The 13,142-nt window shown below is 36.1% G+C and overlaps 2 protein-coding genes across 4 annotated transcripts in view; one reads left to right on the forward strand and one right to left on the reverse strand.

Moving 5' to 3' along the window:
• The window catches only part of LOC114468250 (tuberin-like), a 33,000-nt gene extending 29,986 nt beyond the window's left edge, over window positions 1–3,014 (reverse strand). For all 3 annotated transcript variants that reach the window (XM_028455237.1, XM_028455160.1, XM_028455077.1), the window contains exons 1-4: window positions 2,851–3,014; window positions 806–946; window positions 619–705; window positions 415–525 (exon numbers count right to left, since the gene is read on the reverse strand). In XM_028455237.1, coding sequence (XP_028311038.1) covers window positions 415–525; window positions 619–705; window positions 806–937 — 330 coding nt within the window. In that variant the 5' untranslated portion in view covers window positions 938–946; window positions 2,851–3,014. The remainder of the gene's footprint in view (window positions 1–414; window positions 526–618; window positions 706–805; window positions 947–2,850) is intronic.
• A 900-nt stretch (window positions 3,015–3,914) lies between these two features.
• On the forward strand, window positions 3,915–10,909 carry LOC114466736 (endonuclease III-like protein 1). The gene is made up of 8 exons (XM_028452435.1): window positions 3,915–4,177; window positions 5,016–5,063; window positions 6,022–6,281; window positions 6,368–6,538; window positions 7,942–8,101; window positions 9,081–9,186; window positions 10,544–10,761; window positions 10,845–10,909. Exons 1-8 carry the CDS (start codon window positions 3,985–3,987, stop codon window positions 10,859–10,861), a joined length of 1,173 nt encoding a protein of 390 aa, XP_028308236.1. The 5' UTR covers window positions 3,915–3,984; the 3' UTR covers window positions 10,862–10,909.
• Window positions 10,910–13,142: the final 2,233 nt, after the last annotated feature.

Genomic DNA, 13,142 nt, shown 5'->3' on the forward strand with positions numbered 1-13,142 from the left:
CTGCTCGATTATTAAAAAAAATAATAATCACGATTATTTTAGTCATAATTGAAATCACGATTATTCAAACGATTATTTGTCAAGCAAAAAGTTATTTATTTGTTGTACAAAAAACTAAATATATTCTTTAAATATAAATACAATCACAGCTAACACATGAGGAAAGTTGCATTTTATGGGCTTATTTAAGGCTCAGTAATTGTAGATAATTGAATTTTACCTTTAGTAATTGAGATTGGAATCATAATTGACTTTCACTGGGAAAATAATTGTAATTTTAATTGGAAAAACATGTAATCCAGTTGTAATTGAACTTGGATAATTGCCGGCATAATTGTAATTGTAAAACGTAATTGACCCCAAACCTGGTGTTATGTGAGCGCTGTGCTTTATTATGAATGTTTGTATGTATACCTGTCCCTGTATAATGGCCTTTAGCAGTTGCAGAACAGCATGCCGGGCCTCTGGCGGCTGTTCCGAGGTCAGCATGTCGTCCACAGCTTTCCACACGGCCTCCACTGCATTCTGAATAACAGATTTTATAGGACACACTGTAATCCTCTGTGCAGCTGTTCATAACCACGTCAATCAAAAAAAAAAAAAAACACAAAATCTCACCTCTTCAAATTTTTTGGTCTTAGCAAGATCACAGATGTGGTTCATCGTACGAACACGACTGTTTAAACCGCAGTCTGGGTGAAGCTCCTGAAATAAGGCAGAAATGAATATGACCATGAAAAGGGAAATACTCTGGAGATTCTATGTGAGAATGTGCAGAGAGGTGAAGAAGAGCAGCTCCTCATACCCTGATAATGTCAGCAGTGATAATGACCTCGGACGGTTTAGTCTCACTCTGCTTATTCAGCGGACGCGTCGTTCCAATTCTGAATATCCCCTTTACCTTGTCCTTAAAACTGTCGTTTTGCTGTTTATTCATGACAGCTGTCTGTAAGAGTCAATACATTAAATAAATGTAAAAAAAACTGCCCAAGGAGGAGATTAATCTTAATGAAATTACATGTGCATAATTCCCCAAAAGGTTTTCCCAGAAAAAAATGTAAACAAACATTAAATCAATCACACAACAGTCGTAACAATATGCTAACAGTCAGATGAAGGTAATACAATTAATTAGGTTTTTTCCACTACAGCTTTAAGTATTTGGAAAAATCAAATCCTCAACCAGAAATTACATTTCATTAAAACAAATCCTAATAAGAATAAAACACATTTTCTTGTAAGTGACTTCCAAGAACTTAAGGTGAAGGAACACGAGATAATAAATGTAGGGGTGTCCTGATCCGATATCGAATATTGGTCCGATATCAGCCTGAAAACGAGTATCATATCAAATTCAAATTTTTTGCAATTCATTTTTTTATTTATTTTATTCAATTGTGGAATATTGTAGATAATATGTTGAAGGTTAAAATGTATGTAACCAATTGGTTAATAATAAATGGGTCAGTTTTTCTCATACCTACCGTTGCCTACATCACATAGGAAACTGACATTTGTTTAAAGCAATACAGCTCCACCAACTCTCTCAGAATATACAAAAATATCTGCTATACATCCTATCTGGTGGACATGCCAGCCAATCAAAAATGGATAAAAGTTTGTTGGGGTTTGGGGCTCCAAGATGTTTGGGTCCCTCGGTAAACAACTGTGCAATATGCCTCAGCTACTGTAATTTGATCATAATTTTTAATCCGAAAAAAATACTTTTTTTCAACTATTTTCATTGGCCATAACTGCATGTGGGAATGCAAGAAAAAAATTGAGGGAGTCGCATAAAGAAGAATAGTTTTATATCCCAAGAAAGAATAATCTTTATACTATTATCTCATATCAAAGATTGTAGATCCATACCAATATTTTGTTTATGTATTTATTTGACAGGGACAATGCAATTCAACATAAATGCAGAAGTTTGCAGCTGATGTGATGCACATAGAGTTTATAGCTAATGCTAGTTCACAACTCCTGTCCCTGGTTGGGCCTTTCTACACTACAGTAAAATACATTTAAAACAATAAAACGTGAGTTCTGTTTGTAGTGGATTTCACAGTTTGGCACTTTTGCAAATGAAAGCCGACTAAACAAATGAAGTCCTGCAGTGTGGGATCTGCCAGTTGTGATTGATGGAACCTGTGGTGACTGTAATTGCTGTTTTCTGTCTCTGGATAAAATAACTGAGTGGTTCAGGTGCTAGGTTATTGATACATCTGAATGTTAGTTTTAAAGCTTAGCAACTTGTGCTTCTCCAGAATAATGCAGTGATAGTAGCTGATTGTTTTTTTTGTTTTGTTTTTTGTCCATCAGACAAATATGTCATAAATTTTGGATCTAGAGACCCTTAACTTAATGCTCTAGGTGTAAACAAAGCACAGTGAACCTAAACTGTTCTTTGTGAAGTGGTGCAAACATGCTTCTTTTATTTGTTTATTTTTTAGCCTGTGGCACTATCTGAGTGGATATTTATAGTTAGTGACACTACCTTCAACATTTGAAGGGCCACAGCCTGTTAATGTGTAAACCCACAGGGAGGGTAGTAATGGTGGGGGGTGGGGGGTCAGTTTTGAGCTATCTGCCATGATGTGGACTTGACAGGGACAGAGGGGAGAGCAGGGGAGCAGACAGACTACAGCCACACTGTCTCTGTACTACAACAACACATCCAAACAAGGCAGACTTAATAAACAAGGACAAGCAGCACCTGCACAGACTGCTGGACAATAAACAAGTCTGTCCGCACAGACACACAATGGCGCTTAGCCTACTATTGCTTCACACTGGCTAGCATTTCTCTTGTGACAACAGCCTAAATAACACCCCAGCACAGCTCACCTTGGTGAAACGGAGCCACTCTGTGCTTCATTCAGTCACTACTCCGTCCGTGCACGGCCGTCTACTTCTCTGCACTGGTGTAACTGCTGTGCCTGCTGCTGGTTTCCAGTCCTCTGCTCGACCGGATGACACAGTAATACTCTTGATATCGCCACTTCCTTCAAAAACACGCCCGCGTTTGCTTATGGGTAGTGTAGTTCTTAGAGGAGACGCACGTAAATCATGCTAGGTACATGTCATTGTGTGTACAAAGACTAAGTGAAGGTTCATTAAATTATGTGGTGATTTTTGCTACAATGTCATATAAATCACTATATTTGTCAGAAGTTGGTTGACAGCATCATAACTATCGTATTTTGGACGATTGGGTTAGCACGTAGCTAACAACATGTCTAAAGAAGCTAGTTTCTTTCTGGAATAAAGACGACTCACGTTATTTATTTATTTATTTATTATGTATAATAAGTATAAGTTACCAACTTACGAACAGAAATTATTAACTTGATGAGGAAGCAAAAAAAACAAACTATAAAAGTGTTTATATGCGCATTTGCACTTTGTAATATTAACACTAGTCATTATTTAAATTAAATTAAATTAAATTAATTATTCAATTATTATTATTATTATTATTAGCACTAGTAGTAGTAGTTGTAGTAGTAGTAGTAGTAGTATGATCACTATTTATTATATAATATTTATGTTTATTATCTATTCACGTATAATCTTGCAGATTGAAATAATGTCACTAAAATGAACATTAAACACAAAACAAGTCATGTACAAGTTTTGAAATGTTCAAAGTAAATAAATTAATCTTGACCCGATTCATCATCCACAATTATTATTAATATTATTATAATAATAATAATAATAATAATAATAATAATAATAATAATAATAATAATAATACATTAATTTTGTGTTTATTTTTCTGGTTTGTTCTTGTTTTTTTCACACCATCCACCGAGTAAAATTCCTTGTATTGTCTAAAAACTCCACTTGGCAAAAAAAAAAAAAAAAAAAAAATGATTCTTATTGTGAACATACAAATCCGAAACCAACTTCAGTAGCTCCTTCCTGTTCAGTAGCTCCTATGTAGAGTGTTGTAGCGTGTGTGTGACTGACAGTGTGATGTTATGCCTAATAATGACCTCTCCTTACTTCGTGCACAGCAGCTCTGTGATCACACGGAGTAAACCTGCAGCTTCTCTCCGGGATAAACTCACCAATCAGCGGAGAATGAACAACGATCCTCCCATGAATGTGGAGGTGAAGCATGAGTTGAATGAGGCTGAAATATCAGTGGAAAGACCCTCCACTGCTGGTAAGCTACAAGTGTTCCTGTGAGAGCATCCTCTGAGCAGAAATAATAACATTACTGTGCCCCAATTTGCACTTCTATTATGTAAATTATATGCAAAGTATGTGTTAGGAACATAAAATACTATCCAAGCAAAAACAGATAGATATCAGTCTCAGTAGTTTCCACTTCACAATTCCTTGATTTTGTGACTCATTTTGGACAATTTTGTGAGAGGGTTTGTTAGAAATTGCAGGGTTTTTTTCTGTTTTCGTGTAATAAAAGCACTGAGAAATATTGAGCCCCTGCAACTACTTTAGAGTTGGATTTATTTAATGAATTTAAAGGGACTGAGCTGTCTACGTGTGCATTTTTGTAATATACACAAGAATGTAAGAAAAAAAATCGATTCTCCGATATATCGTGATATTTCATGGCGAGGTTATCGTATCAGTCTAAAAAAAAATGTCCAAATCGATTTTTTTTAAATCATGTTTTTCAATGAAAAAAACATTTTTAAGAATTGAAGAACTTCAGAATCTGAATTCCTAACAGAATCTGAATCTGTTGTAGAAACAGATTAAGTTAAACTTTTTGGAAAAATGTAATTTGACAGTTTGATAAACATGACACTTGTTTTACCATTTACTTGTTCTTGCAAGTTTCAAAAAATGAAATAAATTGTATTTCATACCATTTTGTACTTGTAAAAGTGAAATTTGTAATTATTGATATAGTGATACATCGTGATGTATATCGTATCGTGACATGCAAATACTGAATCGTATCGTATTGTCAGGTTCATGGCAATGCACACCCCTAATACACAATGATTTTTAATCATATTTACTTTCACCTGCAGGCCAAATTGGACGCTCTGAAAGGGCCGGATTTGGCCCACGAGCCCTGGGTATGACACATGCTCTAATGGATCATGATTATTAAGATTATATTTATGCTGTTACATTTACATACATATTTATTTCACCAAAAATCACAGGCAAACAGGTGGATGTGGATCAACAAACTGCTGGGAAACATCTATTTACTCACTGCAGTGAATCATTTGTCTATGAGAATTAGGGTACTGAGTCCTATGAATCACCCTCTATGGGTGGGAGTCTGTAGGCACCCCACAATTTGACCATTTGATCATGATTATAGGGAATAGGATTCGATTATGAATCGATAATCAATGCATTGTGACGCATCTTAAGTCTATGCATCTCGATGGACATTTCCACTGTTTAGTTAGAACTGCATGGTAAAGTGCCAACTTAGCAGCATCATTCATTGAATATATATAATATATATTGTGTGTGTGTATATATATATATATATATATATATATATATATATATATATATATATACACAATAAAAAAAACACTTAACAAAAATGCATTTTCTTAATCATTTAATATCAAATAAGTCTTCATCACTTTTTCTTATAAGGTATTACACTCAGGGCAGGAAAAGCCCAATAAATACAGTCGTTAATAGAAACAAAGAATGATGACAAGTAAATCTGTAAACATTTTTGTATCTTTAGGTATAGTTTGGTCTTGTTTGTCATGTCATGCAGTAACTTTACCTTAATCTGCTACATTAGGACATCCCTACAGTCTGCATGTGCCAAATGGTCCTAAATGTTGCCTCTGCCTTCAAAATTACGTCAAACTCAAACTTTAAAGATGACAAATCAAAATGAAGGTTAAATTACAAAGAAAGGGTAATAAATCCACACACAAAAAAAAAATCTTAGATAAAGAAAGTTATCACATAAAACTTGATTTAAATCCATTGGTATGACATAAATTGTGTTTAATTGTTGTTGTCTTGTTTTTCCCGCTCTGTCCTCTCTATTAGACTGCAGTGATGAATGCCGTTCCACAGTTCAACCAAAAACAGAAGCTTTACCGCAGCATCCACAGACTCGCAGAAGACGACAGGTGAAGGTAGAGTATGATAATGAGGATAACAGCCATTCAACATCAAAGACAGAGTGTTGGGAACCGCTCGACTGGAGAAAACAGTTAGGATTTATTAGGGAAATGAGAAGCGGCCGCAACGCACCCGTTGACAACATGGGAGCAGAGAGATGCTACGACACGGAGGCTCCTGCACATGTGGGTTTGATTCGATTAAAAAAAAAAAAACTCTGCATATTTTTGCACATCTGTCGATTACTTCCTTGGCCTTTGTTTTTTCTCAGGTGAGACGTTACCAGGTGTTGGTGTCCCTCATGCTGTCCAGTCAGACAAAGGACCAGGTGACAGCAGCTGCAATGAAGAGACTACGAGCTCATGGCTGCACCGTTGAAAACATACTTTCCACTGATGATGAAAAACTGGGGAAGCTTATTTATCCTGTGGGCTTCTGGAGGGTAATGCTTTCTGAAATGTATTTATGGAAAGCCCCTTGAGAGGCAACATCTCGTTTTCGAGGGGGACCAAGAACATGCAAATGACAAAACATCAATACAGACAAAAAGACAATTTTGCTCACAACCCACATCTCAGGGTAAATATATACATATAGATCTACACGTAAGTGTTTACAGTATATAGATCCACATACATCATACAACCAAATACAGCAGACATATACATACATACCCATAGCATAGCTTTACACACATAGGCACACATATGGCACACAAATATCATATATATACATAGACATAGCTATATAACACACATCTATAGTTTTGTAACACACATCTATAGTTTTGTTTTTCTTCTCCTTCTTTCTCTTGACTGTGTTGAGGTAAAGAAAACAAAAAAAACAAAGACAGGAACAAACAATTTGTCATAAAAAACATCAACTCTCTGTTTTTAAAGGGGCAGTATTATGAAAAATATCACTTAATAATGGTTTTGCTACAGTGATATACATCCCTTTAGCCTCATTCAGAGGGTCAAAGTTGAAAAAGTTCTGTTTCCTCCCTCCCGTGTTATTCCACATTTTGTAAAAAAAATCCACTCTAAACGGGGAGTTGGATTTTTCCACTACTTGACGTCACATAGTGGAAACTCCTCCTCCTGAAAATCCTGGCTCTTCCTCCCCTATAGCAATGTGAGCTAACAATATATATTATACTTTATTGTCATATATGTAAAGCTACATACACGAAATGTGTTCTCTCCATTTAACCCCTCCCTGAGGAGCACTGGGCAGCTACGGTGTAGCACCCAGGGAGCAGTTCCATTTTTAGTGCCCGTTACATCGCCTCATATCGCCTTTGACTTGATCTGACGTGTTTGTGACACAAGGCGAGGCTGCGGTTGGACAAAACAAATGATTATCACTTTTCCCGTAGTTAATAGAGATGAGGAGGAGAATAAAGGGACTTAGCAGCTTAACACTCCGGTGAGTGTTTGAAGCTGCTGAATGACTGCCTCTTTATAGATGGGAGGAACAGTAAAAGTTAAGTAACGAGAGTGTCTCAATTGATAAGTCGAGGAAAATTTAAAAAAAAAAAGTCAAATATGGTGGTAAATGTAAAATGAATATATTTAAAAATAAATTAAAACTGAACCAGAGTTCACAATGATGAGTTCTGTATGGACATTTTAAAATGAATCTACACAAAGAGTTAAACAAAACATTAAGAGAATTTAGATGGATGTTATATGTATTTTGATAAACTACATCTGCATATAGTCAATTACAGGTAGAATAATCTGAGAAATTATTTTCTTAATAAAGGACATTACAGGCTCTTTACTGTCATAGTTTGTTTTTCAATTTCCATTGAACTTGATGCTTGTTTTTCTACCTTTTTAGAGAAAAGTGAATTATCTGAAGCTCACAACTGCCATGCTGCAGAAGGACTTTGGAGGTGACATCCCCAACAGTGTTGAAGGGCTGGTTCGTCTCCCTGGAGTTGGACCCAAAATGGCTCATTTGGCCATGGACATCGCCTGGGACCAGGTGTCCGGCATCGGTAAATAACTCGTTCTTCCTTCAGTCGGCCAAGTCCTCCTTAACCTGATTGTGGTAATGAGGGGCTGGATCCCCACACAAGGGATCACATAAGCTAATACACAAGGACAGAAAATCACAGCCATGCATCATCGCTGCTCAATAACCTGCCCTGACCTCAAACTCAGCAAATATTTGGACAAATTATTTCTAATAAAATGTAGTCTTCAATTTAGTAGGTGTACTATTATATTTTGGCCTGATGGTGGAGCTATAGCATCAGCTTTCTTAAAATAATTTCGTTTTTACAAACTTTTAACATCAACTCATCCATTAACAATCGTTATAATTCAAAGCACAAAATACCTGAGCACCTATGGCAAATAAAGTTAAGTCCTTATTAGCCTGGTTGGTATATGACTAATAAAAAGTAATGAGTTCAGTAGCCAAACGGTTTTGTATTTATCATGTTTTTAAAACTTTGCAGCATGTGAACAAAGTTTTACAATCCTCTCAAACTGATAAAACTGAACTTTAGATTGTGGTTGAAGTTAATATTCAGTATTAGTTTTAAGTGTTGAGCTAAAATAAAAATACAAAATAAAAAACAATAACTGAGATTTGGGATAATATGTTAAGGTTTCTGTTATTCAGACAACTTTTTTTCCACGTAATTTATGTAGAAATTTACGTAAAAATGTACGTAGAAATTTACTTTGGCAGGGGTCGTGGCTGGGCTAAGAGAAGTCTGAAGTCTGCCATGCCCAGAAAGAACTCATAAGGCCACATGAAAGTGATCAGTAGATGCCTCTGAGGAAGACTGACAATTAGCAGTCAAAAAATGTCAGGATATCAAATTACATTTTATGTGCATTTCAATGTAAATGTCCTGAAAAAAATTAGTGACATATTTTTTTTTTTTTTTTTTTAAAAGATATTTGGTGTGTTATTTGGAATGTGTGTGTGTGTGTCTCATTTGTGTAGATGATTATTTTGTGCAGGTGTGGATACACACGTCCATCGTATTTCGAACAGACTGGGCTGGCTTAAGAAACAGAGCAAGAACCCTGAGGAAACCCGAAAGGCCTTAGAGGAGTGGTTACCAAGGTAACGGCTAGTGTTGTGGTAGTCAAGACCGGTCTCGAGACCAAATTTGAAAGGTCTCGGTCTCGTCTCAGACTCGGGCTGCCCGTACTCGAGATTTTCTGTCAAGGCCGTTCGAGACCAGCACTAATTCCTGCTATTTTAAAACTTTTTTATAATGTGATAATAACACGAAGAAGAACGGGATAAAACAATCCTTTATTCATTATTTAATCCACCCCGTATAATGACCACAACCTTCCTTAATGTGACTGAGTGACGTGTGTGACACACTCATGCGTGTGTGGCTACGGTGTCAGTTTGGACCGCGAAGCGCAAGGGAGATATGAACTAATCACCGGTATAAATCCCAGTAAAACTCCAGAAAACAATCACCATGAATAAATATTATCTCCCTGGTAAAGACAGTAGCTCTAACAACTGGTAAAATGATAAACTGATGATATTACAGCCTGTGAAGGCTGGATAGGGGACGCACTTACTCTGCTTCTGGGTCCTAGTGCCAGCCGAGCCGTGAAGCCTGTTCCATTTACCGTGTGTACTGAGGTCCATGTGTGTTTAATAAGTTCGTGTGAAAGTCCGCATGTTTATGCCTCTGTCCATCCACTCTTTTCATTATATCCATGTCTTTTAAGGCTTTATTACATAATGTCGACTGTAGTCCGACATTGTAGTTACAGCTGGAAACTTTTGTTAATTGAATATCCTAGTTACATTACAGCAACCAAATTAAACTATATCAACTAAGTGAATTCATAAAAATAACCTGTGTAAAGGCTTTTTCAAACTAAAAAAATATCTTGTGAAATCTGTGACCTGTTGACCTGCACAACTCAAAGAATCAGAATCGAGAATCATTATTTCTTGCTTTTAAACACTTGCTGTACATTCAGCTGACATAAAAATCTTGTTTTCAAATATGCAGAATAATTGTGAATTTATCAGTAGCAGTAGTAGTTTTAATATTTTTAGTGAATTTTTTGCAGGCACCTTTTTTTGTCCGTCAAATGTATTTAAAATAAACTAAAATTAAAGAGAGAATATTATTTAACTGTTGAAGCTTGCCGTAATTTTATTTATTTATAAAACAATTTAAATTGAAAAAAAAACAGGGGAGTGGTGGCCTAGTGGTTAAGGACACTGGGCTTGTAATCGGAGGGTTGCCGGTTCAAGCCTCACCGGGGCCGTCACTGTGGGAGCAAGTCCCTTAACCCCGAACTGCTCCCCAGGCGCCGCAAAATGGCTGCCGACTGCTCCTCAGGGATGGGTTAAGTGCAGAAGACAAATTCCAATAATGTACTAACATTACATGGCCAATTAAAGGCGAAAGCCCGATTTAATCTTTAATCTTAATCTCTAGAGAGCACTGGAGTGAGATCAACTGGCTGCTGGTAGGTTTTGGGCAGCAGCTCTGTCTACCCGTCAACCCCCTGTGCTCCATGTGTCTGAACCAGCACAGCTGTCCATCCGCCCACAGGAGTTCTCCAGCAAAAAGGCCTAAAGCTGGATCCCCACCATCTCCAAGCCCAAAGTCTTCCTTTGCAATAAAAAGTGAACAATCAGGGGCTGCTCCTGCTGGTGAGACAGCGTTGTCCACACGCAAACAGAAAAGGATGCTGAGAAACACAAGTTAACTCAAGTTTTTTGTGTTTTTCTTACAGACGCTGGGCAGGTTTAATCTTCTTAGTGGGTTTTGATTTGTAATGTAAATAAAATGTTTTGTATTTAAAAAAAAAAAAAAAAAAAACATATTTTTGTATTTTTGTTGTTTTTTTACTAATAAAAAATTTAAAAAAGTCAATCCTCTTAAGCTTGGATCCAAGTTTTCGATGTTATTTTTATTAAAATGAACATGGTGGAACTAAACCGAACTAGAAAAGTGCTTGTAATGAAAGGTTACATTTCACACTGTTTGCCAACAAACACCTAACACACAAAGCCAGACAATCACAAACAGTGGAAAGTTTACCTCTACAATCTGTGGAATGAACTGAGAATGTGACCACTGGATACATGAACAAAGTCATCACACTACCTGTAACAACGACGCCTTAATTGTTATTAAAATTTATGAAACCCAAAATGTAATAACTGGTGAATAATGTAACAACTTTCTGAGCCCAAAATGTAAAAACCTTTTTAGCTTTTTGTTATTATATTATGGGGCTGGCAAAATATTTTTCGCCTAATAGTGTAATCATGGATGAGTCAATGTTCTTGCTTCAATGTAGAGAGTAGTAAGGGTGTAAGGAAAAATTGATTCGGCAATACATCGCAATATTTCACCACGTGATTATCGCATTGATCAAAAAAATGTCCTAATCAAGTTTTTCAATCATGTTTTTTTAATGAAAAAACCCATTTCATTGTGCTAACATAGCACGTAAATGCCCAGTCACTGGTGGCAGTGAACCACATCAGACCTTGTTAAACTACCTTACTCCTCTATGCATTTTAGCTGGAAGTTAATTGCATTTTATTTTCATAAAATATATTGGGAACTTTTATAGATGCGTGTGGTTGCTTTTTTTTTTTTTTTTTTGAGAATTTAAGCACTTAAAAGAATCAGAATCTGTTGTAGAAGCAAAAGTCAAACTTTTTTTGAAAATTTTGATATGACAGTTTGATAAACATACCACTTGTTTTTGATATTGGTACTTGAATTACACTTAGTTACCATTCACCCGTTCTCGCAAGTTTAAAAAAATTAAATAAATTGTATTTCATAACATTTTATACTTGTAAAGGTGACATTTTTAATTATTGTTATTGCGATATATCGCAATATATATTGTATTATTTAGTATCAGGATTTATCTTATCATGACATGCAAATTGTGAATCGTATCGTAATATTCATGGAAATGCACACCCTCAGACAGTAGTATAATTATTTTTCCTTTTTTTTATTAAAGCTTTTTGGAGAACTTTTGCATTTTAGGTCACTTTTTTTCTTATCTTCATATATATTTAGTATACATGTATAAACAAAAGTTTACATATAAAAAAGATAAAAAGTATTTACATTTTGGGCTAAGCATCTAGGGCCTATGTCACAAATCTAGAAAATTATACCCTGGATTAATCGCTGTTAGCGGCTTTAACTAACCAAACATTCCCTGTCAGGGAGAAGCTGTCTTAGGACGGTTGATCACAACATGTTAATTTAAGTTGTGTTTTCAGCCTCAGTACGTGCGCGTTCACATAAAAGGGGTGGAGATTGCAGAGTCTGACAATCACTACAATGGAAAAAACTGGCAGAGCGACCATCTTTACAATGGATGAACAGCTTATGATCTTAGATAAATACAATTCATTTAAAACCATGATGACAGCGAAGAGCAACAGTGTTAGTGCAGCGCACCAGGAGGCGGAGCTTTTATGTTCCCTCAGATGATCCACATCACAAGGTACCAACCAGGTTAGATGTTGCTTAAGTTTAAAATTATGAATAATTAATAACCATTATTCAGACCAAAAACAAAACTGTTGTAACAGAAAAGGAAGGAATGAAAGAATCCAGGCAGGAAACTGCTGACACTGTTAATGCGTAAAAGTGTGAGATTATTTATAATATTAATCCAATGGATGATAAACTTTATTACAGCACACACATTTTTCTATTCAAGTAGACATATTTATCACACGCACTGGGATGAGAGCACATTGTTTCACAGTCTGTAGTATGTTCCTGCTGATGCGGTCAGCCTCACTATAGCGTATGAATGAAAGAATGAATGAATTAATGACGTCACCCGTCCGCGCATACGAAGACACAGGCTTCATCAACTGACTATAGATCAGTCCATCAGATATAAATCTATATCTTTCCTAAAGGATGTCATTGGTAAATGAAAGGATTGCATCGATGTCTAAATATTATTTCCTGTCAGGTGTCAGATCAGATCCACACATCAGCTTTTACTGGACAGCTCGCTTTCTAAGAGAACTGATTGGTC

Source organism: Gouania willdenowi, chromosome 1 (assembly GCF_900634775.1).
Source record: "Gouania willdenowi chromosome 1, fGouWil2.1, whole genome shotgun sequence".
NCBI classification, from domain to species: domain Eukaryota; kingdom Metazoa; phylum Chordata; class Actinopteri; order Blenniiformes; family Gobiesocidae; genus Gouania; species Gouania willdenowi.